The sequence below is a fragment of the Gorilla gorilla genome, chromosome 7 (assembly GCF_029281585.2).
Source record: "Gorilla gorilla gorilla isolate KB3781 chromosome 7, NHGRI_mGorGor1-v2.1_pri, whole genome shotgun sequence".
Classification (NCBI taxonomy): Eukaryota; Metazoa; Chordata; class Mammalia; order Primates; family Hominidae; genus Gorilla; species Gorilla gorilla.
Window position 1 is genome coordinate 59,551,420 of NC_073231.2, and position 27,609 is coordinate 59,579,028.

The following is a 27,609-nucleotide window of genomic DNA, read 5'->3' on the forward strand; positions in this document are numbered from 1 at the left end:
CACTTTACAACCAATGTCTCATACTTATACTGGCCCTTTTGATCTTCACGATAACCCTATGATGAAGCAGGGCAAGTTATAATTTCCGTTTTCAAATAGGAAAACTGATGGTAGCAGAAGATAAGTGACAAATCTAAGGCCAGAGTTACCTTGCACATGGCACAACTGGAACTAGGTCTTCAGGCTCTACTACACCATGCTGTTCTCAGGGTGTGGAAACTGTCCCTAAAACTTCAAAATAACAACTAGGATTCACCACAACAGACAACTCCCAATCACACATCAACAGATGCTCCTCAACAGGCCCTCCCCCAACCACGAGCCTACTCATGGCCAGCATGGGTTCTGGATAGGCCAAGTGTGAGCTTATAAATCCCTGAAGAGACTCACTTTGGATAACTCATTTCTATTTCTTTAGATTTTTTTCTCTTGTTAACTCATGAGATTAAACATTGACTGTACCATACTGACCAGATATTTTCTAAGAGTGTAAGTGGGGTCGGATTTTAGGGAGCACACTTATGCCACAGCAGTAACCACCAAGTTTCTGAGATACCAAAAGGGTTGGAGGTAATGGTTCTGAAGACACCTCAGAGCCTCACCACAGCCCCAAGGAGCAGGGAAGACTTCCGAGCCGAGGCTGCCCTCATCTACTCGGGTTCAAACCTGGTTCTGCCCCCTAACTGGCTGAGGGTCCTTGAGGAGGTTACTCAACTTTAGTCTCAGTTTTCTTGTCAGTTAAATGGGGATAAAAATCATACTAATCTTAGACAACTCAAACAGATAATCCATATAAAGTGCTTGGCATGCTGCCAGTATTATGTGCTCAGACTTTGTTGCTGCTACTTTTACAAAGAGAAATGCATACTTATTTACATCCTGCCTTATCCAGTTGAGATCTTGCTGCCGAGGTCTACTGGACTCACCAGGAAAGTGAGTCCTCAAGAGGCTGAATAACTTGCTCAAGGTCACACGAAGCTAGGACATAGAGCTGATCAGTAGCATTGTTGCCTGAACTAGTGATATGGAAAAATGCATATTCAGAATAAGGAAACAACATATGCAGATGTCAGTTTAATAGGAACTGTTAACAGAACCCGAAGCAATGAAATAAATTTAGTTTCAATATTCTTCAATTATCTATAATCAGTTTTTGGAAATAAAGGTAAGAAATATGATTCTAAGCTCACAGGCAGAAAAAATGGACCCAGCAACTGAGGTAATATTAAGCAAAAAATAATACATGAACTCCCCAGTCTTCCCTCCACTGTACGCAGTTAGTTGAAAGTGGCATCATATAATGCTGACTACTATTCTCTAACTGATACTGGTTAAAAACCAGTCCTCTACAATGTTCATAGCACCATTATTCACAACAGCCATGATAACCAGCCCAAGTGTCCGTCAACAGATGACTGGGACAAACAAAACGTGGCATATACACACAATGGAATACTATTCAGCCATAAACAGGAACGAAATTCTGACACCGTAACACAAATGAACCTTGAAAATATTAAGAGAAGCAAGCCAGGCACAGAAGGACAAATAATCTGTGATTCCCCTAGGAGATACACAGAATAGACAAACTAATAGAAACAGAAAGTAGAATGGTGATTGCCAGGGGCCAGGCAAGTTACTGTTTAATTGATACAGTGTTTATATTTGGGAAGATGGAAACATTTCAGGTACAGATAGTGAGTATACAGCATTGTGAGTGTAATTAATGCCAATGAATTGTTCACTTATAAATGGTAAAAATGGTAAACGTTGTGTTGTGTATCTTACCATGTTAAAAAATAATCAGTCACCTAAAGGTATGCTCTCCTGCAACTTGACACCACATTTCAAGAAAAATGGTAAGGCTGTGCAAAGGCAATAACTATACCATTTAAAAGTCTTAATAACAGAGCTGTCCCTCCATATCTGCAGGAGTATGGTTCCAGGACCCCCCTCAGACACCAAGATCCGCAGATGCTCAGGTCCCTCAGTTGACCCTCCAAATCTGCGAGTTCTGCATCTGCAGACGTGAAGGGCCGGCTGCATGTATTTTTTAAAGAATAAAAAGGGAATTAAGCTCTCCAGGTCCACTCTCTAATAACATACTTGTTACAGTGATGCTTCAGGTGTTTCTTGTAGCTGTCCTCCTGGAACAGGGCATCTGGGTTGCAGCTGGCCAGCCAGTCAGCATCCTGCACCACCGGCTGTGTGCTCTGGGCTTTCACCTTCTTTCCCTTCCTTCCCCTTGGCACAGGAGCTGATAAACCTAGAATCACCATCATAATAATAACAGAAGCCTTTTACATTCCAATTATAGTGTCAATGGCAGAGAGCTTAACGCACGAGGCAGGGAAATATGGGGTTTATGTCACATCTCTTTATCAACAGTGTGTCACAAAGGTTCCTGGTGGCTTTGTGACCCTGTAGCACAAACAGCATCGTGGAGACCTACCGGAATGGTTGACCAAGGCTCGAGTCTGGCCATCTGCTGTGGGTGTGATCAGATCCCAGATGAAGCTTTTGATATTCTCATCCCCTTTGTAATGATTAAGACAGTACACCAGGATGGTTCTGCAGATGGTTTCTACATCTTGCTCAGTGAGTTGGCGTTTATAGCGTCCGTGGGAAAGAATGTCTGTCCACCGTCCCCAACTGCAAAGCAAATATCCAGCATGCAGAGGTGCCTGTGAGTTTTGATTTATGGCTTTAACAGTCAGGTACCAGCGTTGGGAAATCCTGGGTCAAAACTAGCAACAATTCACACTGGGTGATAGGAAAGAAATCCAGGGTGCAAGAGTTAAAAACACTCCTTTATACAGTAAGCTGCCCCTCAGTTCACTGCTCCTAAGCGCATGAGTTGAACTGCCACAAGAATAACACCCACAAAGCTAACCCTGGCCTTTCCAGGTACATGAAGGCTGTAGCAGCAATTTTCAGGACGTGAGTGCATCTGAGGGCCTGGAAATCATGGACTTTGCTTCACACTGTCATGATTAGTACATCTTGATGTTGACCAACCATCTGAGACAAAAGGCAACTCAAGATAAAAGGTGTGACTACCCCAAAATCAAGGATGCGATGCTGAGCAGTATGGCTGCATCAACCCACCTCTAAGGGGATGCCACAGTCACTGGTGAAAGGTTCTGGAAAGCTCTGAGGTTCCTTTTGAAACGGAGTAATAACCCCAAGCATAAGAACCATCACAGGCAAGATATTCTGCCACCCCTCAGGTCCTCATGAGAAATGAGTGGGAGAAACGACTATGGACAGAAGACAAGCAAACAGACAACACACCATGGGGCCTGACTGCCTGTTTTGTGTTATAATCCCAGGCTAAACAGTGCTGTGCTGTCTCATCTGGGAGCTATGGAGTAAGACCACACAACAAATAGGTACGGGGGCAGGCAGCAGCAGGTGCTATGTGAGCCATGTCTTCTCCCAGGCGACAGCAGACTGAGCCACCAAGGCAGTGCTCATGGTATGAACAGCCCCTCTGCTGCAGACTGAGAGTTGTGTTTGGAGCAGAGAGCAGCGCACATCCTCCCTCAGGCCCTGCCTCTCACTTGGTCTCTTGTCACTCCCTGGTCCTCTCTGGTTCCTGTGAACTTCTTGAAGTTTCTCCAACCACAAGGCTAGCTCTCACTACTAGGCCTTGGAACACACTGCTCTATCTGCCAGGACCTCACTTCCCTTCCCTACCCAAACCCCAGCACTCCCTCTTACCCTGGCTGATTTGTGATATCCACCAAGTCACAAGCTGTACATGCCACCTTTTGTGGAATTCCTCCTTTCATTCCTCCTAACCCCAGAAGTGGGGAGACAACACTGGAGCTGTGTCTTAACAGTGAGCTGACAGGCTCTATGCTCCACAGCAGAGTGCTTCCCTGTCACAGTATTGTCACAGTCTGCACCACTTCTACTTGCTCACCTGCCTGCCTGAGCCATGACTGTCTTGCTCAGAGCTCCACCCCTAGTGACTGAGAGGATCCTAGACAGTGCCCAGCACATAGGTGTTCAGTACACAGTGACAACTATGGGAAGAGGGAAGGGCCCGACTGAAAGACAATCTGCGCTAAGCACACTTCTTAGCTGTAGGAGTTATTTATGTGTTCCATTCCTAAAGTTACCCACAGAACTCTCAAATCTGATGATTGTGCTGAAACATGGCAGCAGGCATGGGTAGCAAAGGGCTTTTGGGGGGCAGGGCTTTTGGGACACAGGGGGTGAGTCTCTGCCCCATGTAAGAAGAGACAAGAGAGGATGTCCAGCTTCACAGATAATGATGGACTTCTGTTGAACAAGCATTTATGAGCACTGTGTGTCTGCTCACACTGCACTACACACTGAGGGCACAATGAAGGAGCTTCCATCTTCAAGGAGCTGCAAACTGAAAGAGGGAGGCGACTCAAAAATTGTAAACAACATGATGAGTGTGATGGGAAGTGCAGGCCAGACTCAGTTGCAGAGCACAAGCTGATGCCTGCGTCGGACACCCACGGAGAGCAGAAGGGAGGTAGGTCACCTCCCAGGGGAGGTGCAAGTGGGGGGTCCTCTAGGCAGTGGGAAGAGCTTGTGCAAAGACACAGATGAGATGGAGCGTGGCGCACTGAAGGAGATGAAGCCGTCTGTCCTAACAGAAGCTTGGACTACCCATGGGAAAGAACCAACAGAAGACAAGGGCCCAGAAGAGCTCTGGATGCCATGTCAGCATATGTTTGTGTTTACTCTGAAACTAATGGTAATTCATTGGAAGAAATCATCCAAGACAGGACGTCATCAGATCTGTAGAAAGGTTACTCTAGCTGCAGTTTTTTTTTTTAACAGGAGTTGCCTGTAGTCCCACAATCTGCTAGAGAACTCTTATTGACCAATTCAGATATTTACTGAGCACCCTGCCATTCGAAGTACCGCTTTGGGCATCACAGTGATTCAGAGATAAATTAGACATGGATCCTGCCTTTCAGGAACTTATAGTCCAGCAGGAAAAATACAACACTTTCACAAAGTTCAAATGACCATTCATGTTTCATATGAGTTGCAAGGAAGAATTTAACAAGTGAGATTACTGCCTTTGACAATTTTTTTATAAGAGAAATATTAAAAGCTTACGACAGTCATAAATTTTATGCAAAGCTTGTAAAGTGAGAAAAGATTACATAATTTTGACACTTTGTTCTTAATTATTAATAATCAACATGTAACTCTAGATCTGGCATAATTCCTTAAGGTATACACAAGCACCTTAACTTCAGGTGACCTCTGAACCAGAAGCATCTGAACAACTTATTATGTTAACCAAATGGCTTCAAAGCCCTGTAAAGTTACTGCAGAAGCATTCATTTGACTGTGCAAAGGGGTGTCACACAAATTCAAACACAAATATAGTTTTTCTCTACCAGTTGGGAATTCTAACTACTGTTACAATAAAATTCTATCTTACGTAGTGAGTCCTACTTACCCATAGACAAGCAGATTCTTCTCCACCCTGAAACATTCACTCCTTGCATAGCCCTGTGACTTATCCTGGGGACGCCGTGGCTTTGCACAGGGCTTTTCTTCAGAATCACTTTCCAAGTCTGAGAACTCCATCAGCTCATCTTCCTTCACTGCACTGTAGAGCCTGGTCTGCTTTCTCACTCTTGGAGTATCAATAACCAGGTTGTTCTAACAAAAGAGGAGATACATTTGAAATTTCTCAAAGAGTGGCTCTTGGTTTAGATCAGATAGGTGTTCGAATGGGACTTCTTACTCACCCTCCCATTTAAGGCATCAATATCCAATTCAGCCTTCTTAGCCCACTTTTGCCAGAAATTTGGATCATCCAAGGAAATATCTGTCCTATTTCCAGATGCAACAAAACTGGCCTAAAGAGAAAAAAGAAACGCATTACTTTGAGAGGCCTTTCTCAGAAGCAGAATGTAAAGCAGCTTTTGTTTATGTATTTGCTCCGATATTGTGCATTCCTCCACTTATGCCAGACACTACAGTAGATGGGACTAGAATGACAGACTGGCCCTCAGGCAGCTCACTGGCCAGGGCCTGAGACCAAACCAAAGAATTACACTGCAGCGTGATAAATGATAGGGAGCAAGGGTATAGACCAGTGCAAGTGATATACAGAGGAGGGGCCCCTAACCTGGTTCAGGCAGGGTGTTGCTGGAAACCGAGAAGAAAAGTCTCTTCCATAAAATGATGCCTGAACCATTTTAAAACATTTATAAAACAGGAAAGCATGTGGAAATGTTCACTCTGTGCCAAGGCACAGAGAGTAAAGGGGATAAGGGTAGTCAGGGAAGAAGAGCCAGAGGTCGAGCTGGTGAGGGAGAGAGAAGCCAGGTCAAGCAGCGTCTGTATATGTTATTAACAGAGTTTGAACTCTATCCCGAGGGAACCAGGAACTATTTGAAAATAGGAATAATCTCATTATGGACACAATCATAACCAGAGTCACAAGTTGGAAAGGTCATATCAATGCTTGGAGCATGGAGGTCAGAACACAGCAGAAGAGGCCACTGTAATAATTTACAGAAGAAATAACAAAATGGAGAAAAGAAGGTGGTTTAGAAACATATTCTTTAGGCCAGGCATGGTGGCTCACACCTGTAATCCCAGCACTTTGGGAGGCCGAGGTGGGTAGATGGCTTGAGGTCAGGAGTTTGAGACCAGCCTGGCTAACATGGTGAAACCCTGTCTCTACAAAAAATGCAAAAATTAGCCAGGCATGGTGGTGCACACCTGTAATCCCAGCTACTCGGGAAGCTGAGGCAAGAGAATTGCTTGAACCCAGGAGGCGGAGGTTGCAGTGAGCCGAGATTGCGCCACTGTACTCCAACCTGGGCAACAGAGCAAGACTCTGTCAAAAAAAAAAAAGAAACATATTCTTTAAAAGGTAAAATTATTGGGAAGCTGAAGGTGGAAGGTCACTTGAGCCATGTGTTCAAGTCTGGCCTGGGCAACATAGTGAGACATCATCTCAAAAATAAAATAAAACAAAAGGCAAAATCAATGGAGTCAGAATCTGGGTACAAGTGAAATATGAAAGAAGAGGAAGCCAGAAAAACCTCAGCATCCATCTCATGCATCTGAATGATGTCAGTCAGGTGGACAAACAGAGATAGGGGCAGGAGGAGAGACAGGGGTGATAAGTTTGGCTGTGCACATATTGAATACACAGTGCCTGTGAGCTCTGAGAAAATAATCTGACACAAGGCTGAAAGATGTAAAGGAGAAGATGTAGGTCTCAAAACCCACAGGAGAAGAGCCTTTCCAGATTGGAGCGGCTAGGACAACTGGATAGCCACATGCAAAACGAACGTTGGACCCCTACCTCACACCATACACAAAACTCTATCCAAATGGGATCACAGACCAAAATGTAAGAGTTAAAAACTATAAATCTTGGAATCTAAGTTACACTAGTGAATAACATTATGCTAACTGAATGAAGCCAGACACAAAAGATCATATACCATATGATTCCATTTATATGAACTGCCCACCGTCCAGAGTAGGCAAATCTGTAGAAAACATAAATCTTTGTGAGCTTGGGTTTGACAATGCACTAAAAACACAAGCGATAAAATAAATTTGGTAAACTGGGCTTCATTAAAATTATATGCTATTAAGAAGAGAGTAGGAGAAAATATCTGCAATCATATTAATACAGAACTTTCATACAGAACATATTTTAAGTCTGAAACATTAATAAAAAGAAACTCAAAAAATGAACAAAGAACTTGAATAGAATTTTTTCCAAAGATGATCTACATCTGGCCAATAAGCACATGAAAAGATGCTCAATATCATCAGAGAAATGCAAATAAAAACCAGAGTGGGATATGACCTCACACCCATTAGGATGGCTAGAACTAAAAACTCAGATAATAAAAAGTATTGGGGAGGATATGGAGTTCCATTTCCTCCATATCCTCATCTATACTTCTTACTATCTGACTTGGAAGGAAAATAGTACAGTCACTTTAGAAAACAGTCTGGCAGTTCCTCAAAGGGTCAAACATGAAGTTAACATAGGACCCAGCAATTCCACTCCTGGTATATACCCAAGAGAATTGAAAACAAGTCCATACAAAAACTTGTACACAAATATCCATAACAACATTCTTCATAATAGCCAATAGTAAAAACAAACCAGATGTCCATTATCAACAAGTAAATGTGGTATACCCATACAATGGAATATTGTTCAGCAATAAAAAGGAATGAACTACTGATCCATGCTACAACATGGATGAACCTCAAAAACATTATACTAAGTGAATGAAGTCAGACACAAAAGATCATACATCATATGATTCCATTTATATGAACTGTCCAGAGAAGGCAAATCTGTAGAAAAAGAAAATAGATTCATGCTTTCCAGATATGGCAGACTGGTATGGATAGGAATGGGGAATGACTGCTAATGAGCATGAGGACCTTTCTGGGGTAATGGAAATGTTACAAACTTAGATTGTGGCAATATTTGCTCAAGTCTGTAATATGGTAAAGGCATTGAATTGTACACGAAAGACAGGTTAATTGTACGGTCAGTTAATTACATTTCAATAAAGTCGTTAAAAATAAAAGTACAGAGTGGGCCTCACTGAGATGGCTAGAACAAAATGCAGGTGAAACCTCAGAAGGGGCTCTCAGGTGGAACCATCCGGTGTACTCAGTGGTGACCCTGGCCAGAGCAGCTCTGATAGAGAGGCAGGGAACAGGTGCAAGCTGCAAGCTGAAAAAGCTGAAAAATAAGTAGAAAGGGAGACAGTAGAGGCTGCAGTAGATTACGTTTGTGTGGATTTTAGCTCTGAAGAGTTTATGTATGGAGATATAGCTAAAGAAGAAAATAGAGAAGAGGTGTTTTTAAAGGAGTGACTTGATCATTCTTATAGGCTGTTTCATAAACCAGGATCTGGGGAGAGAAGGAAGATGCCAACGGAGCAGGATCTCAGAAGTGGAGACAATAGAGTCAAGAACACAAGTGAGCAATTAGCCTCAGGAGCTGGGAAGCAGATACAAGGATGACAAGGTGAGGGCAAATACCAGTGGCAGGTACACAGAAGATAAACCAAAGCATAAAGAAAGCTTCATGTGCCAGGGGTTCCACAGGGAGTTAATGATTAATTTGATTAATTCCCAATGCATCTTGTAAGCACTTTTACAAGGTACTTTTCACATGAACTCCGTCATGCTTCTATGGAAAACCTGGCCTCTTTAGATCGATTCACACCTTAGCAAATGTGGAACCTTTCCCTTCCGACTCAATGGTAATGGTGTGCGTTCGACGTAGGAGGATCTGATCGATATCTTCTTCACAGAATTTAGACCCTTCATCCTCCTCATCCATGAGTGCACCATAGGCCCCTTTTCGTAGAAGATCCTCTATTTCTTTCTTGGAAAGCTGCTGTACCTGTTTTAGAGAAATATTTAAAATACTCAAAATAATTTAGAATTAAGAGGTTTGCAGACTAAACAAATGCTGCATTTTTCTCAAAGTGAGTAAACCTAAATTATAACAAAGGAAAGTGTTACAAAATACACTTAAAATATTGAGGTCGAAAAATAATCAAAGGCTGAGTAATTTCTTACTATTAGTTAAATAAAGGAAAGTGCCAGAATAAACGAATGGTTTGGGCAAGGGTGGTTTTACCCCATTGGTAGCATTTTCTCTTCCACTCATAGACTGTAGCACAGCTTTATCCAGGCCCAGTTTCAAACTAGCCTTGTCGAACATTTCCCTTTCATAGGAATTTCTTGTAATCAGCCTGTAGATTTTCACAGATTTGCTCTGTCCTATTCTATGACATCTAGCCTGAGCCTGGAAGAAAAATGAAATTAATAATTACTGCAATGAACCTAATGTTTGTGTCTCCCCACCAAATTCATATGCTGAAACCCTCATTCCAATGTGATGGTATTTGGAGGTGGGGCCTTAGGGAAGTAATTAGGTCATGAAGGTGGAGAACTCACGAACAGGATTACTGCTCATATAAAGAGGCGAGAGAGCTGGCTCTCTTTAAGCTGGGTGAGGACACAGCAAGACGATAACTGTCCATAAACCAGGAAGAGAGCCCTCACCAAGAACCTGACTCTGCTGGCACTCTGATTTTGGACTTCCAACCTCCAGAACTGTGAGAAATAAATGTCTGTTGTTTAAGCCACCCAATTTATGGTATTTTGTTAAGGAGACCTGAGCTAAGACGGCTACCAAAGAATGACAAGACTCATCTGCCAGTTCTAAGACCCTATCTATGTGCCAATAAATGGAGGTGCAGTTTAGAAGAAGGTTAAAACTAAAAAATTTCTTCTCACATTATTAATCAACAGATTACTAGCTGGTTACTTGCTCTGAATCATAGGACACAGCCTGAGTGATGACGCAACATTAATTTATGGGTCTGACTGGGACTCTCTGTCATAGTAAGCAGAATGACTTCTTTTTTAAAGGCATCAGGACTTTCTTGTGCATTTACCTGGAGGTCATTTTGGGGATTCCAGTCTGAATCAAAGATGATGCAGGTATCAGCAGCAGTGAGGTTAATGCCTAAACCTCCTGCCCTTGTACACAGGAGGAAAACAAACCTATCAGAATCAGGTTTGGAGAATCTGTCGATAGCTGCCTGGCGGAGGTTGCCTCTTACTCGACCGTCGATCCTTTCATATGGGTACCTAGAAAACATCAGTGTGAACAAGGAGGCCTGACACATAGCGACAACATACTTGCTCCTTTTTTTAATTTTTAATTATTACAATATGGAATATATATTAAAAAGACTAATATGACTTAACAGAACTAATCTCAGAGCAAATAGGGTTTATTGGCGTTTTTTATATAATTGATTGAATGACCAAGGATTAAATTTTATTTTACTTCCTCTCCAGGGAAATAGTTAAATTCTAAAAACAGCTGACACCTATAACAGTAAGATAACAAATAATTTCAATTTTAAGTAAGAACTATTCTCCCCTACTCAAATAAAGGCAATGGGGAAATAAAATTGCCTAAAAAAGTACGCAGTGTCCTCCTGTAGTCATCATATAAAATAATCATCATGTACATCTATAGTTTTAAAAATGACATGTGATGCACTTCCCCCATTCTAGCCCCTTTATCACAGATTCCACTTTTAGGTGGACTGCTTGGACCCCTGTGAAGGTAATTTTAGATTTCCTTTTTATTATTCTGATATGGTGGTCCTCACCGTCTTTGAATGAGGTAGTCTTCCAGTATGTCCAAGCAGCGCACCATCTGGGAAAAGATAAGCACCCTGTGGCCACCAGCCTTCAGTTTTGGCAGCAGCTTGTCAATCAGCACTAGCTTGCCAGCAGCCTGGATCATTGCCTGGAGCTGAAAATCTGGAGACTCTGCATTGTGTGTTTCTTTAAACTCTTCCAAAATTTTCTCTTCAGCACCTGCAGAGATTGGACAGCATAACGTGAATACTGTAAAAGGTTTTTATTACTAAAAACAATGCACTTGCTTTCAAAACCCATTGCAAACTGTAGGAACCAGAACACCAAACTCCTGCTTATGAACAAGAATCCATCCACTTACTCATAGTTGGGTCTATACAAAACTGTGGATGTACAAAGGGGATAAAAGTTTTAAGCACAACACATTGAGGCATTTAGGGGGAAAACCACATTTTTCAACAAACAAATGTTTGCTGTCTGTAAAAACGGAATTTCAACAACAGACTGTCAAGCCAGAAGTGGCAGAAACAAGCCAAGGGCCAGATACCTACAGAAAATTTGGAACCTAAATTGCTAAAGAAATGAAGAAATGTTTACTAGCTGAACATAAACACAAACAACAAAATCTGTTCCGAAATGAAAAAACAAAGGAATAGAGTCCTAACAATTACAGCGTAAGAGCAATAGTAGTTTGGGTTTGTAATTGCATATTAATATAGGCAAAGGAACTACAAAAGGAGGAATTTATTTCCAGGACAATTTCTTGGAATATTTGTGGGGGACCTAAGCATACATCTATTGTAATCTCTAAATCTCCCTCCACATTCATTCCCATCTGGTAATTTTTCCTAAGATACAAAAATTCTATCTTGAACTATCCAAATCTTTTAAAATAAAAAACAAACAAACCTTTAAGTGTTTGACACCAGACTTCTATGCTTAAACCCTTCTTTTCCCCCTCATAGCCCCACATGGATTTTTGCTGGTCCAAAGACTTCGGTACATTGGAAAGAGGCCTCAAGAAGATGACATCTTCCTAAGGAAAGATGGCCCATGACATCCCTGCCTGACACATGCTTATTTAGGAAGCAGCAGGCTAAGCTTCCTTCAACTGCTTAGGTGGCTTAACTAGAATTACGCAGCATTGGTCTGGCCTCCTCCTGCCTCTGGGGTTAATCAGGACATAGCTGTTGTGTTTAGCTCTTTTCCCTGAAGGTGGAGGATGTGCTCAACTATTCTTTAGAAAATACAAACACACACATTCATCTTAATGGGATTGTTTCCTAGACTTTAACTGTGCCAGAAACTTAAAACTACCTTCCTACCACTGGTTTTTAACATGTGAACTAACTATACACAAGATGGGGATACATAAACCTCAAAGAGGCTTTAAAGGTTGGGTCAGTGGGACAGACAACCACAGCCTCTCACATGGTACTGCTGCAACAAGCACAGATGCAACAAAAGTGCAATCCTATCTGTACTTTAAGGCTGCATGTAGAAATTACCTTATGACACGGTCAAATGCAGAAATACAGCCTATTAATTATTAATCAACAAATAATTTACTGAGAACAGATTAAAGTCAGTTAATGTCTTCCCAAGCACTAAGGCCTTCCACAAAATACACTGACTTCTTATGAAGGGAGACTGGCCCTCACTCCTTTTTCCAAGTGAATGAAAAGCTAATATTCAGAATGTTTCTTTAAGTATGGAAAATAAATGCAAGAGTAAAGAGCAAAATGCTGTTTAAGGGCACTAGCAAGAATGTTCTTGAATAAAGTTAAATATTTTTTAAAACATGAAATTTAGAAACCCAGCTTCTAGATTCAGGACAAGCCCCTTAAGAGACAGGGGAAACAGATTTAAGTGCACATGTTCCATTAGGTATCTTTCAAGTGTATTCTTGTTGTACAACACATCATAAGCTCTGAAATTCAGAAATAAGTTTTACTCTTATGACATTTGGTTAATTATTTTTTGTCCATACTAAGTTAAAATCCACAATATAAAATATAGTATTTTAGCCATTTAAAACAAATTAATGGCCAATGAATATTTTTCAAAAAGCAAATACTCATTTCGACAAAATAAACATCAGATATTTGGGTTTCAGTTAAATTTTTTTAACATAAATAATTCAGTCAAATTTGCAGAGAATTTTAATTTTAAATTTATTCAGAGATTAAAAAAATAATTTTTGCCTTTTTTATACTATCAAAAATAGTCAGAAAAAAATGCATTCTTTCTTACCTGACAAAAGCTACTTCTGAATTAATTAATTCAGCTCTCTGTTATGAATTCAGGTTCTTACAACTGGCAGCCAGTTTATACTAGTAATATTTCATTTAAAAATAGTATCAGCAAACACTTTTCCTATATGATTGTCTTGACATTTTATTGTGGCAACACTGAAGGAAAGAGGGTAGGAAGAGTGTTGGGGAGGAAAGCAACTGCTCCCTTGTGATGTCACAGCTAAATTTTCAAGATTACCAATTAATGTTTGATACCCAATTTGTAAACATCAATCCAAAAATTAACTGGAAATAGGTCATGCCAACCCAAAACACTTTGTTGGTTCCGTCCTAAATTAATGTATGGCTGGCACTACACTGGAAAGTGTGTATATCAAAGACAACTTGAAACAAGTGTGCATTCACTTACAGCTTGAAGTCTTTTCACTTCAACAGATGGTCACTGTCGGGACAGTAACTGCAATGTCCTCTAGCTATATAAAAGCCACGAACAAACAAGAAAATATTTTGTTCTTGACGATTACCAGAAAAAAAAAGTTACTATTTTCTCTCTGAAATTCACTCCATCACGTAAGCCTCATTCTTGTTTTCTTTTTGCCCACTCTTCTCTACATGCCTCCTGCCTCAAACAATAACCAGCAACAACTCTTAAGTCAGCTCTAACCAGCAGGGTACCTTGGACATGTTTTCAACATTATTCTTAACTTCACATTACAAAACCTAAAAATTGGAAATTCCATTGAAATAAAGCTTGAGCTAATAACTCATACATTAGCTTTCAACTCATACATATAAAATTGCTTCTATTTTTCATAATCCTGGAAATGTGTTTTGTTGAATGTTGATTGAGGCTTCTTTACTCTGCCGCAACCAATTCAAATTTCAATGTAATCTCCCAAATTAAAGAATTTCCTTTTAAATGCTGGATATATGTTTTTACTGCAGACTGTGGATGAGAAGGAACAGTACTGGCCCTGGAGCAACCTCTACACAATACAATGTCTGCGTAAGTTATCTGGGCAGCTGCGTGCGCTTAGTTTGTATGTTATCTATACTTTTTCGCTATAACTTCCCCAAATTTAGGGACAAAGACACCTGCTTAACAGACACTTCTTGTCAGGACAGAAAAGCTGAACTCAAGGTGTGACCAATTAGGACAACTGCCACATCTGCCAAGCCTTAGGGAGTCCTAAGAGGCTCCTCGCGAACAAATATGCTATACAGGATGACCCTGGAAAGCAATCAGCAAAGGAAGAGACACACCAGCTGTGTTTTGGGGGAAAACAACTCACAATGTTCAATGCATATAATTAACATATGACCAAACAGGGCAAACTTGATGGAACTGGGGGTGGCAATCTAACTACCATTGCTGAGATCTCCCCTTTCACACATGTCCTGCTGGTAGCATTCAAACCCTTTTGTATCTCCTTTTCTTTTCTTTCCCCTTGGAGGCTATTATTTATTTTCTTTTGTACCAGTTATTAAATGCAAACGCATGTATGTGCACAGTGCATGCACACACGTGTCCTCATCTCGCTCCATCAGTTGCCCTAAGCTCTGTCTCGCCAACTCACGACCTGGCTAGTTAACACTCACCGTAACGGCTGCACAAGCTTCTAAACATACTGTGATTAGCAGGCTGGCAGTATCAGATACATAATCATCACACATGATACTCTCTTTAGAAGACAAAACTAAAAGCACAAAAAGAAATTCACTGGCCAGGTGCAGTGGCTCACACCTGTAATCCCAGCACTTTGGGAGGCTGAGGTAGGCAGATCACTTGAGCTCAGGAGTTCGATACCAGCCTGGGCAACATGGAGAAACCCCGTCTCTACAAAAAATACAAAAAAAATTAGCTGGGCGTTGTGGCGCATGCCTGTAGTCCCAGCTACTCAGGAGGCTGAGGTGGGAGGGATGCTTGAGCCTGGGAGGTCGAGGCTGCAGTGAGCCGAGATCGTGCCACCGCACTACAGCCTGGGCGCCAGAGTGAGAACCTAACTCAAGAAAAAAAAAATGTGTATATATATATATATAAAAAAGAAATTAACTGATTCGTCGCATCACACCAATGATCCCAGGTGCAACACTCTAAGACTATCTTCCAGGAGTGGACTACTCTGTCCATTAGTAACGGAGACTTCTGAATCTAGGGTGGCCGATGAGTTACATGTTATTAAAAGGGGAAAGATTAGAAATTCTTTATATTAGCTGTCCTTGAACATAAACTGTGATAAAGACAGACCAGGTTGTGCTCCCTTTTCCTTGGAAAGGCATCTAATTGCACTGCTGGCCAACTATCATCGTGTACAAGTCTCCCAAATTAGCCTGCCACCACCTTTCTTTAACCCACATTAACTTCTACCCAGAATACAATAGCCACTGAGCTGGTTCTTCTGCTTGTCTGTCTTTCCTCCTCCCATCCTTTTTATGCAGTGTTGCCTGACGCATCACCCTGAATCATATTTCTAATCAATGCTCAGCTCAAACACTAGTCATGGTTCTTCGCTGCCTGCAGAGTAGAGTGGAGGTTCCATGCACTAGCCTTTAAGGAATTCTGCAGCAGGATCCAAGCATGTCTAAGGTGCATTTCTTATGTGTGCCTTTTACTTTGGGAAAGTTCCTCATTGTTTTCCTGACCCCCTCTCTTTGCTTGTATCATTACTTCAGCCTAAACATCTTTTCTTTTTCTAACTCTGCCTCTCAAAATCCTTTCTACCCCTGCAGACTTGCCTAAAAAGACCATCTCCTTCTAAAGACTCCCCCAATCTCAATCCCTCAGCTAACTGAAGACTGCTTGTGGCGAATGCTCCCTTCTTATTTACCTTTGCATTCTCCAGAGTATCTTATACAACATAAGCATGAAATATTTATTACCTTAATGATTTCCAAAAATACATAATAAAGGTTTTGAGCCATGAGTTACATAACACTATGAATTTAGTTAAGACAAGAGGAGGGCCATAAATTATTGAAGCTTTAAGTTAATTTTTTTGTTCTCAGAGGACAGAGGTGCTAGATGACTCTGGACTGAGAGGAAGATGAGGACATTTGCTGTCAAAGGCTTGAGACAGCTGATAGCTGTCTGCCCACACCTAAGTTCCTCTTTAACATCTCTGATTTAAATACACACACCCCAAGAAAACCTCCATTAGGGGCTCATTTCTCTTTGGCTGTTAGCACTTCAGATGACTTCTAGCCATGGAACACTAACGCCTCTTTTCAAGCACAGGGAGGTCAGGAGAAAGGCAAGGTGAGATTCCACTTCAGGGATTGCTGGGGCAATGGTCACTCACCTTCAGCAACCACAGAAGGAGGCATCACAGAAAGTGGGAAGCTGGTGAAACCCATGCTGAGTGGACAGGAGACAGGAATGACTATACACCATGAAATCCCCAGTCTGGGGGCAGAAAGGGATTTCTGGTGCTTCAATCGTCACTTAAGCAAGTTCGCGAGCAGGGCAGCCTTACCATTGATAAGGTACGGATGATTGCAGCACTTCCGCAATTCCATCATAGTGTTTAATAGGTTAGGTACGTTAGCTTGCCCACCGCCTTTGGAAAGAAATGTGAAATTCTTCTCAAGGATGGCTCGGTAATATTTCTTCTGAATGTTTGTTAGCTCAACTTCAATAATAGTTTCTTCTTTGGGGGCCAAGTTCTTTTCTACATCCTCTTTGAGACGTCTCAACATCATTGGCTTTAGAATAGCTTGAAGTTTTTGCACCTAAAAAAGGACCTTAAGTAAATACTAGTGTCATGATTTGCTTGCAAGTTAAAACATATTTTAACATGAAACATCAGGATTATCTCATTCATTAAACATCCATTTTCATTTTTCAAAGCCCAGTGAGAGTATGAAGGAGCTCATCTCTCAGCTTTCATAAGAGCAGCGCATGGAGGTTGCATAATTTTATGTCAAATGAACTATTTCACCCATCCAGGAGCCCTGAACAGCCAGAAGGCTTGAAAAGTACCCAGCAGGAGAAATCCAACTGATTCATGTAGCTTTCCCTTCTGTTTGTCCTAAGCCATAGGGAAGACAGAGAAGAGGGACAAGACAATGTCATGGCAATGCTCTGTTTCTATTCTCTTCCTTTCTAGGGAGAGCTAAAGAATGAGAGGAAGTGAGCCAGGAGCAATCTAGTCCCTGCACTAAGGAGCCAGCAGAGACGTCTCTCCCTGGTTCTCTTTTCTATTGATTGGCAATAGAACTGAGTAATCCATACAGTTTTTATTTTAGAAAAGAAAAACAAAACAGACCTTACTCTGAACTGAGCTAACAGGTTTTAGACAGTAAGTCAGCGGAGGGGGCACATAAAAACCAAGATTTCAAGTCTATCTCCGTTATTTATTTCAAATGCAGCACACAAATTATAACTAATACCCACATAACTCTTACAGCATATAAAATAGCCAAGCACTTTTCTTTTCTTTTCCTTTTTTTTGAGACGAAGTCTCACTGTGTCACCCAGGCTGGAGTGCAGTGGTGCGATCTTGGCTCACTGCAACCTCTGCCTCCCGGGTTCAAGTGATTCTCCTGCCTCAGCGTCCAGAGTAGCTGGGGCTACAGGCGTGCGCGTGGTGGCTAATTTTTGTATTTTTTTTAGTAGAGATGGGTTTTCACCATATTGGCCAGGCTGGTCTCAAACTCCTGACCTCGTGATCTGCCTGCCTCAGCCTCTCAAAGTGCTGGGATTACAGGCGTAAGCCACCGCGCCTGGCCCAAGCACTTTTTATACACAATGCTTCATTTACTTCTCACAGAAATACTGTGCAGTGGTTATGCCCTAAGTTTCTAAAGTGAAAATATGTAGGCTTGAAGAAGTAAGCAGTGTGGCTGAGTACAGATGCTTCACAAAGAACAGAGACTCAAAACTGCAGTAGGCAAACAGGTCTACCAACGTCAGTGGCGTCTGACATCATCCCCAAAATTACACATACTTAGCAAAACTACCAACCTGCACAGCACAGCTATCTCTGAAAATTACATCAACAGGTATGTAACCTCTCTATAAATCTCAACAGCCCTTCACAAGAGCAAAAAGACAAACAAATAAAGAAGAAAACCTTTATGATGATGACCTGGAAAGTCCAAGGAAAGGGTATCTAAGGTTCTGTGTACTAGGTGGGAAAAACTGTAATATAATCACACTTTAAAATAACTTAATACTTTGCCATTTCATGGGCTAATCTTCAATTTTATAACTGAAATACAAAGTGGAGCTGATAAATACCTGCTCTTCTGTTTTTAGATCACCAAATTCTTGCATAAATGTGGTTTCTGAAGGGAAGCGACTTGGTTCCAAGAAATGAAGCAAGCTGAAGAGTTCTTCCACAGTGTTCTGGAGTGGGGTTCCCGTCAGCAGCACTTTGTGTTCCTGAGGTAACACAAGGAAAGCCACTAACCAAATTGCAACAAAAACACTTTCTTAAAACCAGAGCCTCTCACTAGACACCCATTGTTCTACTCCTACTCATCTACCCTATGCAAAGTATAGGAATCAGGCATGAAAACAGAGGTATTAGAACACGATTTCTGTGTCAGGTAGACAGATCCGTGGACAGTCCTCTCCAGAACTCTACAGGGTCCTTAAATGTGTCTTGCCATTTTGTTTCTTCCTGGGGTTATAGGTCAGTATTTTAGTATCACGGCTTTTTAAGTCCCCCAAGTCTCAATGCTTTTATCCCCACCAGTTAAGTTTTTTTCCTAGAATCCCTAGACGCAGATGAAACATGCATGCTTCTTTCTGCTCTCTACATCAACAGTGCTCTCATCTCTCCATCTGCTTCCTGCATGACTCACTTCATAGAGACAAAAGAAGTTCTACATGCAACAGCATATGAAAAACTATTTTGTTCTGCAAAAATTTCCAACTAGCAAAGAGGTCAGCTTGGTTGTAAATACCACAATCACTTTTTTTTAATCAGATGCTATTTATAAATTTGTCTCTTTGAACCAAGTTAGGTATTTCTTTAATTAATTCTTCCTGTTTACGAACTCTTTCCCCAGCTTTCCTCATGCAGTTGTACCCTGTCTTCCTATTTTCATATATGCAATACAGAAGAGCTGTTTTACAATGGCCAGTCTTAACAATAGTGAGATATTAATCTTAAGAACCCTATTATTTTCTGCTTTGGCCATTTGGTACACAGCACAGCTAACAAAACTATTTCAGAAAGTAATTATACCCCCCAGTAGTTGAGAAAGCAATATTCTGACTTAATTTGGAATCTGACAAGTCTCGGTTGCCAAGCAGAGTATACGCTCAGTAAATACTAGATGAATGAGGTAAGAACATGCTAATTTTCTTAATATCTACCATGTCATATCTGTTAACGAAGCTCTTTGAAAGTAGGTGAAGGAGTTCAATATGCTTGTATTCCTCCTTCTCTTCCCTTTGAATAAAGTCTCTGAGGAAGTTTCATGGACCACCATCATCTTCAGACTCAGTAAATTCATAAACAGTAAGGATCAATCAATCAATTTTTTTCTAAAGTATCACCACACTTGTGGATAGCCTGGGCCACAATCGCTGACATACCCAAGTCCTGGATTACTGTATGCAAGAACTTTTTTTTTAAGTCCCATCACATATTCAGGAAAGAGTTACTGCAGTAGTTGAGCTGTATTGATATCGTGTCTCCCAGTTTTTTCATATCCTTTATTACGACATTAAATTAAATCTTGACTGCTTAACCAAATATTTTAAAAGTTAAAGCCTTTTTAACTTATTAATTTCAAAATAAACTTATTCGAAAAAAGGAAAGAACTCCTTTCTTATGCAACTTCCCTTCAATTAGTTACACCAAATGATTATACACAAAATCCTTTCATACAGTTACCTACAAATAGTGGAATAAAACTAGGTATCAATTTGAAAGTGGGTAACAATTAAAAAATACACGATTACTATGCACAGTCTCACAAAACATCATGTAAGAAACTCAGGCGATGGAGCTTATCACCTCCACCTATGCTAGCAGATGTGCTTTTGCCTTGACAACATTACAATTCTTTTTAGCTCTGATGAAGTGATGTCCATTTAATTTCATTTTAAGCAGACTCTTTGTGTCAGGTTTCCTGACAATGAAAGAGATACTAGAATCAATGAAGAACTACCATGATCTCCACAGCATCCCCTCCTCGTGGATGGGGGACAACGAGATGGTTGCTTTCCCAGAGCTCCTGTGGAGGACTGTGAAGACGGTGACTGCCCCTCAATGTATCATCTTCACAAACATTTCCTTGGTGTCTGCAGAGCTGAAGACACTCATTGGTCGTCCTTTCTGGGAATGCACTTGGAGATAATCCCCATCAAGCGCATTTTCATCGCAACTGAGTCTAGTGCAGGTAACAGCAGTTCCCTATGGCCTGTGCCGTAGTTGGATATAGTTACTAACCACTATTTTGACTGTGACTTATTCTAGGAAAGAATAAAAAGTAGAAAGTGGCTAAGTTCTCAAGATGCTTATTTTAAGTAAGGATTTAAAGACCAGACAACGAGCTGTTCAGAATTGGACAAACATAATTATATTCTGAACAACAATAATGTGTTCCATCTTGAAAACATTTCTTCTCAAATAAAAATTCTTCATCATTAGAAAAATAAATATTTTGTTCATGTGCTAATCAGAGCTTCCCAGTTGGTGAGCCAAGGATGAGTACAGGTTATAAGTCCTTGGGGAAGGTCAGGACACCCAGGACTGGTGGTGTCCCGTGGCAGTGGGCAGCCTTCTCTTTTTACCTGAGTGTGGCATTCAACTACTATCATTTTCTATATGTGCCATTATGTGAAAAAGCTTAAGAACACTGCAATATGTAATAGGAAAATTATTTGGATAACAGATTCTAATCCATTTATCAAATGTTAGTATAAATAATAGAAAACTCTTTGAAATAGCCCAAAGATTGTGGGGGGCTGGGGGAGGGATAGCATTAGGAGAAATACCTAATGTAAATGATAAGTTGATGGGTGCAGCAAACCAACATGGCACATGTATACCTATGTAACAAACCTGCACATTCTGCATATGTACCCTAGAACTTAAATTAAAAAAAAAAACAGCCCAACGACAATCAGATTGTTTGATCTTGCTGGAGTTAAATTAATGTGTACTCACCAATGAAATAATGTTTTACAGTAAGAATCTACTATCTGGGAACACATGAACTAATAACAGAACACAACTCAGATAAGTTCAGTCAGATGACTGTTTAAGCCTTCAGGAAATGGTGACATAACTGTCTCTTAGTAGAAAACTATGAAGGTGGATCCCTACTGAGAATATATATTTAGGTTATATCACAAGCATTAGTGTTTACCTGCAAATACAAGTTTACTTCATTTTAATGCTTAAGTATCACCTGGAGTGAACAAATACAAACACAGAGTTTCTCTTTTCCATATGCTTACCAAGGTCCCTGAGACTATTCACTGTTTCTAAGCGCTCTCACTTGTTTTGTGGATTGGCCACCAAATAATAGTCAACTGCTTTGAGACAGATCTTAGGATAGCTTTAATAATAATTCATTAGGAAGAAAAATGGGAAATCCCACCCTAAATAGGATAATTCAGTCAGACTTTTTCCTTTAAGCAAAACTAGATTTTGTTTGTTTTAAACTAAAAGCATAGCTGGCAATTCTAATCTCTTTAAGAATAAAATAAGCTGCTCTTTCAGAGAATCAGCTGCAACAAAAAGCTTTTAGGTGTTTTTTGGTAATACCAGTCTTCAGCTAAAAACATATGGCCATGAATATACAGAACACTCCTTCTCATCTCAAACTCTCAGTTAACAAAAGATCAAATTAGCCTGCAGAAATTAGCATTAAAAATACTTTGAAACCCTTTTTGTACTTCCGTGAAACTCATCAAATCATCCAAGGCATGCTAAATGACAGCAGCTTTGCTTTCAAAATGTACATTAAAAATAAAATATAAGTGATCATAACCACTATATAAACTATGGAGTGAAAAGAAGCCTGAGGATGACAGGTCATGTTGCAATTCCCACTAGGAAATCACACACAGCAGTATCAGACAGAAAATAAATCAAATCCTTCTACTCCTACGATATGTTATTCCATGATGCTCCTACTGAAAAAAAAAAAAAAATCTAGAAAATCTAATCAGGAAGACCTGATCATCTCTTGGGAAGCTGGAAGACTATGGGATAAGTGTGGTGTAAAACTCCAGATCAAATGTGAGGCACTGTAATGCCCCAAACTTCTAAGCATCTGTGCAAACTAAACCAACCCCAGATATCCTACCCAACTCATTGAGAACTTGCATCTACAAGTCCTGCTGGCCACAGTATGGCAAAACCTATGAGCACTGAAAAATAACTGGACTATCATCACTGAAGTAAAGCTTGGCCCAACAGTTAATGAAATGGCAGTACAGGTTAAGTATCCCTTATCCAAAATTCTTGGGACCAGAGTGTTTCAGATTTCAGATATTTTTAGATTCTGGAATATCTGCATTTATACTTACGGGTTGAACATCCCAAATGAGAAAAGCCAAAATCCAAAATGCTCCAATGAGCATTTCCTTTTAGCATTATGTGGGTACTCAAAACATTTTGGATTCTGGGATTTTTGTATTTGGTATGATCAACCTGTATTTATGAACAAAGGGTAAAACAAATACTTGAAACTCACTTTAGTGAAGCTATCATGATTACACTCTGCTACAATACAACTGTTTAACAGACACTAGCCAACAATGTAAGAATCCAAAAGGCAACAACTTTTGAATAACTGAAAGTGCCAGAGAATATATCACAATATTTGACAAGCTTTTCAAATACTGTTTACAGGCATCAAATTCTGAGCAATGGGACTATCAAGTCAGCAACAATTCTATTCAGGTTCAGTGCAATCACCAATATGGTCACTGACCAAGTCCATCATCTTGAGTCCCTCCAACAGCTTGCAGTTCCTGTTCTTCAGCCTGTGGGCTTCATCAATGACTACACAGCGCCATGGAATATTCCGCAGCTCAGGACAATCAGTCAAAATCATCTCAAATGTAGTGATGATGGCATGAAACTTATAGGACCCCTTTATCACTCGACCCTATAAGAACAACTCTGAATTATTATTAAGCATTAATGATTACATAAATAACTTTAAGGATGAATAAATAGCATAAAACATATGTATTTATCCCTTTGGAGATCTCTTTATTTTAGGTGACATACATTCTGTTTTCAAGTTATTTTGGCAGTTTTAAACGATATGGTAAAACAGAATTGGAAAACAAATGAGAAAACTGTCAGTAAATTTTGGATCTAATTTCCTAACAGAGCACATGCATCAATTACCACTAAGTGTACCCATTCTAGTCACACATTCACGTACGACAGAATTTATAATAATTTCCCAAATCTAAAGATAAACACAGATTTCAATATTTTTTCTCCTTTAGTTATTTAATTGTAGGTCAGATTTTATACTTAGAATACACACACACACACACATCTATCTGTCTATCTATCTATCTATCTATCTATCTACCTATATATATATAGCAAAAACATATATATAGCAAAGATCCTATTTACAGGACTTCCATTTACTATCCATAACATAAAACTATTTTAGTACATATTATTCTTCCTTATCATGTCATTTATAACGCTTCACTGTGGATACACACTAATGGCATACAGGTAACTAGAGTAAGAAAAAAATTAAAGCAATTGCTACTAACAGCCAAAGCATACATTCCTCCCTTGGGATGTGTTTCATTCAATGTGTCATATATTTCAAGGACTTTTTACATGCTTACTATTTTTCACTTCTAGCAATAGCATAATAAAATATTCTTTCTATTCACATTTAATATTACCATTTTTTGTTTAGTTTTCTCTTAGGCTTGCAAAATAAAACTAACATATCAAAGCATTAAATGGATTTCAGTGATCATCCAAGGCAAAAAATTTCATTCCTTCTAATCTAATAATCAGAAAAACCAAAGCTATAAAAATAAAGAGCTGTTTTCATAGACACAGAAAGATAATACAAACGTAAATTGAGTCAGATATCTAAAGCAAATTTCTCAATTTGGCAAAATTTAGACCTTCCCAAGTCACCAAGACTTTGATTTTTTTTTAACACCTTAAAATGCACAGAATAAGTACAAAGAATACAACCTGTGAAGGTTTACCTGGGGATCTTTGAAGTACATTTCATACAACTGAATGGTCCGACGACTAGCTTGACTCCCATGATACACAACCACGTTCAACTCTGTCCAGGTTCGGAATTCCCTTTCCCAGTTGGGGATTGTGGACAATGGGGCAATTACTAAAAAAGGGCCATGGATTCCTTTCAAATATATCTCATAGAGAAATGTAATGGACTGGATAGTTTTTCCCAAACCCATTTCATCTGCTAAAATGCAGTTTCGCCTTTAGGAGGAAAATGAAGTACAAAAGTTTAATGAGTATGGATATGACACACTGCTGTCATTTCACAAAATATATACCATTGTACCCACAAATGCATACCCAAAGGCTTTAGATGTTCTCTTAGATTCAACAAAATATATTTTCAAACAAAATTCTCAAAGAATAAAAATTATTTTTACATACTTATATCAATATCTGTATTAATACTTATTAAATAAATATTACATATATTTTCAATGCTTGTTTTTTGAAAAAGCTCTTATTAGAGTTAAAACATTAAGTTCTTTTTTATTATTTTCAATAACTAAAGGAAAGGAACTACAGATATATTTAAAAGTGAAGAAAAACTTGTTTTACATACATGTTGTACCAATTGAAAAGTAGCCAGTTTACTCCCTCCAACTGGTATTCCCTGAGTTTGTTATTGTTTTTATACTCCCTGGAACTCTCCGATTTCTTCCAATCATCAGCAGGAGGTCGCTCCTGTTTCAAATATAGTAAATCCCATTAGTGGTTTCCCAAAGACCACACCACTATGCTATTTTCAAATTAAATTCTCTACCATCAGCCAATTCTTACCACACGCTCTGTTTCCGGCTCCCTGGACATTAGTTTCTCAAACTCCTCGATCTTTGCTTGATCTATGTCCTGCCTCCGCTCCCACGTGCTGTCTTCATAAGGAAGTGAACACCACTTCACCAGATAGTGAGTCACAGGCTGGACCAGATTTAAATAAATCAGAATTGGATTCATTTGACCACATACATACATATACATATATATGTGTATATATATGTTTATACATATAGATATGTATGTGTGTATATATATGTTTATACATATACATATGTATGTGTATATATATGTTTATACATATACATATGTATATATGTTTATACATATGTATGTGTGTATATATGCTTATACATACACATAGGTGTATATACATGCTTATATATATACATATATACATATACATGTATATTTACATACACATTAAGGAAAAGCATGCTCTACTTCATTTATCAATAGACATTATCCCAGCATGAGTAAGTCTGAATTGACAGAAATTTAAAAACTATGGCCATAAACAGCTGTTCCTAGTTAAGAGTCTCAAGTCTAAACTGGAAACAGTATTATTGGGCGTTATCAGAACAAATTAGCCTTTTATCAAAATCATTGGTAAGTGATGTTCGAAAGCCAAGAAGTATAAAGAAATAGCTAGCAAATAGCAAAGCTGAATTTGAGATTTTTTTTTTATCTGTACAAATCTTCCATCAGGAGTTTGATTCAGACTCCTAAATCATCTTAGCATATTTAAATGTTTACATAATTGGCTGGTTTCTTAAAAAATGAGACATACGCTTAAATTTATTAGGATCTCTACCTTTTCCTTAAAAAGAGTGATACTGTTTGTGTCCAATCACATTAAAATAACATATTTGAGCTTTATAAGGGTGGAGGGCAAAATATTTCAGGTAACGCAGATCAACAGGATTTCCTTTGTCTTTCCTCTAGAAAACACTTAGGTTTGTTGACCTTCATTTCAGGACCAAGGAACACTGACCTAGTTGTGATGTGAAAAATATTTCCTGTACAATGTAAATATGCTATGAAACAATTTTTTGAAGTATAACTAAGGAAAATTAGAAAAGTAAAGATCATGTTACAGATATGGTCTTAGAAACATCATAGAGTGTCATGACACAGAGTTTGGAAGAAAATGAGAGTTCTTTGCAGACCCTCCCTAGAAAAGCAAGATCCAAACACTGTATATATAAAATTCAATTTACATGGAGAAGCCAGGAAGGACACAACTCATGGTGGGTGGGCACGTCATTATCAAGACACAATACTCAGAAGTCACTACACTTGTCTTCATTCTTACTTCCCTATCAAATATCCCTTATAATCTTACAGAGTTTTGCAAAGCAAAATAAGAGTGTTGAGACTAGGATCTTTTAAGAGAAATAATGTCTATTAGTCTCTGTGTACCACATTAAATGAATTCATCAACTTCACTAATGATGCCCAATTCTAAATAACCTTAAACTCCATTCTGCCACAAGAGACACTCAATTATTTAAGGATACTTTGTGCTACATGACAGATTTATACCAAAATGTACTGAATTCTTTATCATATTGTGGAATTGTGCAAAATGTCAATGTATTTATTTCATATTGAAAATCAATTTTTTAAAAAAGTTCTCAGACTAAACATAAAACATATTTAGCACTATTATTAAGTCATAAAACTAATAATAAATCATTAAGTTTCAGTTAAATTTAGACCAAGTGTGTCACAGTCCAAGGCTCTGACCAAGACCAGGTCTAGGATTCTACCATCTTCTCTATAAACATGTATGGGTTGCCTGAATCACCACTTTGTAATACAAATGATCTCCTGTTACCTCTCCCCGGTCATCTGTGCTACGTGCAAAGTCCATTATCCGGTCAACCTCCACATAATCTGGATTAAAAAGCTCATCCTCAATCTACACCAAAGGGGAAAAAAAAAAGTTAAAGGTTTACTTATTTCCCAAGATGAAATACTATTCCACTTTTCACCAAGCAATAATATTTTGGGTCACAGCAATATAAAACTTATATTTGACAAATTCTATTATATTAATTGAAATGCTACAATTTAGCAAAATCACTCCCCATGAGGAAATCAGACTTCTCAGACTTCATTAACTGGGTCTTTTAATTACCATGTGAAATCTTTTACTGTGAGAG

At 39.3% G+C, this 27,609-nt stretch overlaps 1 protein-coding gene across 6 annotated transcripts in view; it reads right to left on the reverse strand.

The window, feature by feature from the left end:
* The window catches only part of CHD7 (chromodomain helicase DNA binding protein 7), a 188,858-nt gene that overhangs the window by 19,469 nt on the left and 141,780 nt on the right, over positions 1 to 27,609 (reverse strand). For all 6 annotated transcript variants that reach the window (XM_063709272.1, XM_063709275.1, XM_063709274.1 and 3 more), the window contains 15 exons: positions 27,282 to 27,365; positions 25,448 to 25,585; positions 25,230 to 25,351; positions 24,625 to 24,868; positions 23,355 to 23,531; positions 18,691 to 18,834; positions 16,925 to 17,180; positions 11,205 to 11,415; positions 10,476 to 10,671; positions 9,653 to 9,820; positions 9,233 to 9,412; positions 5,754 to 5,864; positions 5,459 to 5,664; positions 2,453 to 2,652; positions 2,107 to 2,266 (listed from right to left, as the gene is read on the reverse strand). In XM_063709272.1, the coding sequence (XP_063565342.1) occupies positions 2,107 to 2,266; positions 2,453 to 2,652; positions 5,459 to 5,664; positions 5,754 to 5,864; positions 9,233 to 9,412; positions 9,653 to 9,820; positions 10,476 to 10,671; positions 11,205 to 11,415; positions 16,925 to 17,180; positions 18,691 to 18,834; positions 23,355 to 23,531; positions 24,625 to 24,868; positions 25,230 to 25,351; positions 25,448 to 25,585; positions 27,282 to 27,365 (2,597 nt within the window). The remainder of the gene's footprint in view (positions 1 to 2,106; positions 2,267 to 2,452; positions 2,653 to 5,458; positions 5,665 to 5,753; positions 5,865 to 9,232; positions 9,413 to 9,652; positions 9,821 to 10,475; positions 10,672 to 11,204; positions 11,416 to 16,924; positions 17,181 to 18,690; positions 18,835 to 23,354; positions 23,532 to 24,624; positions 24,869 to 25,229; positions 25,352 to 25,447; positions 25,586 to 27,281; positions 27,366 to 27,609) is intronic.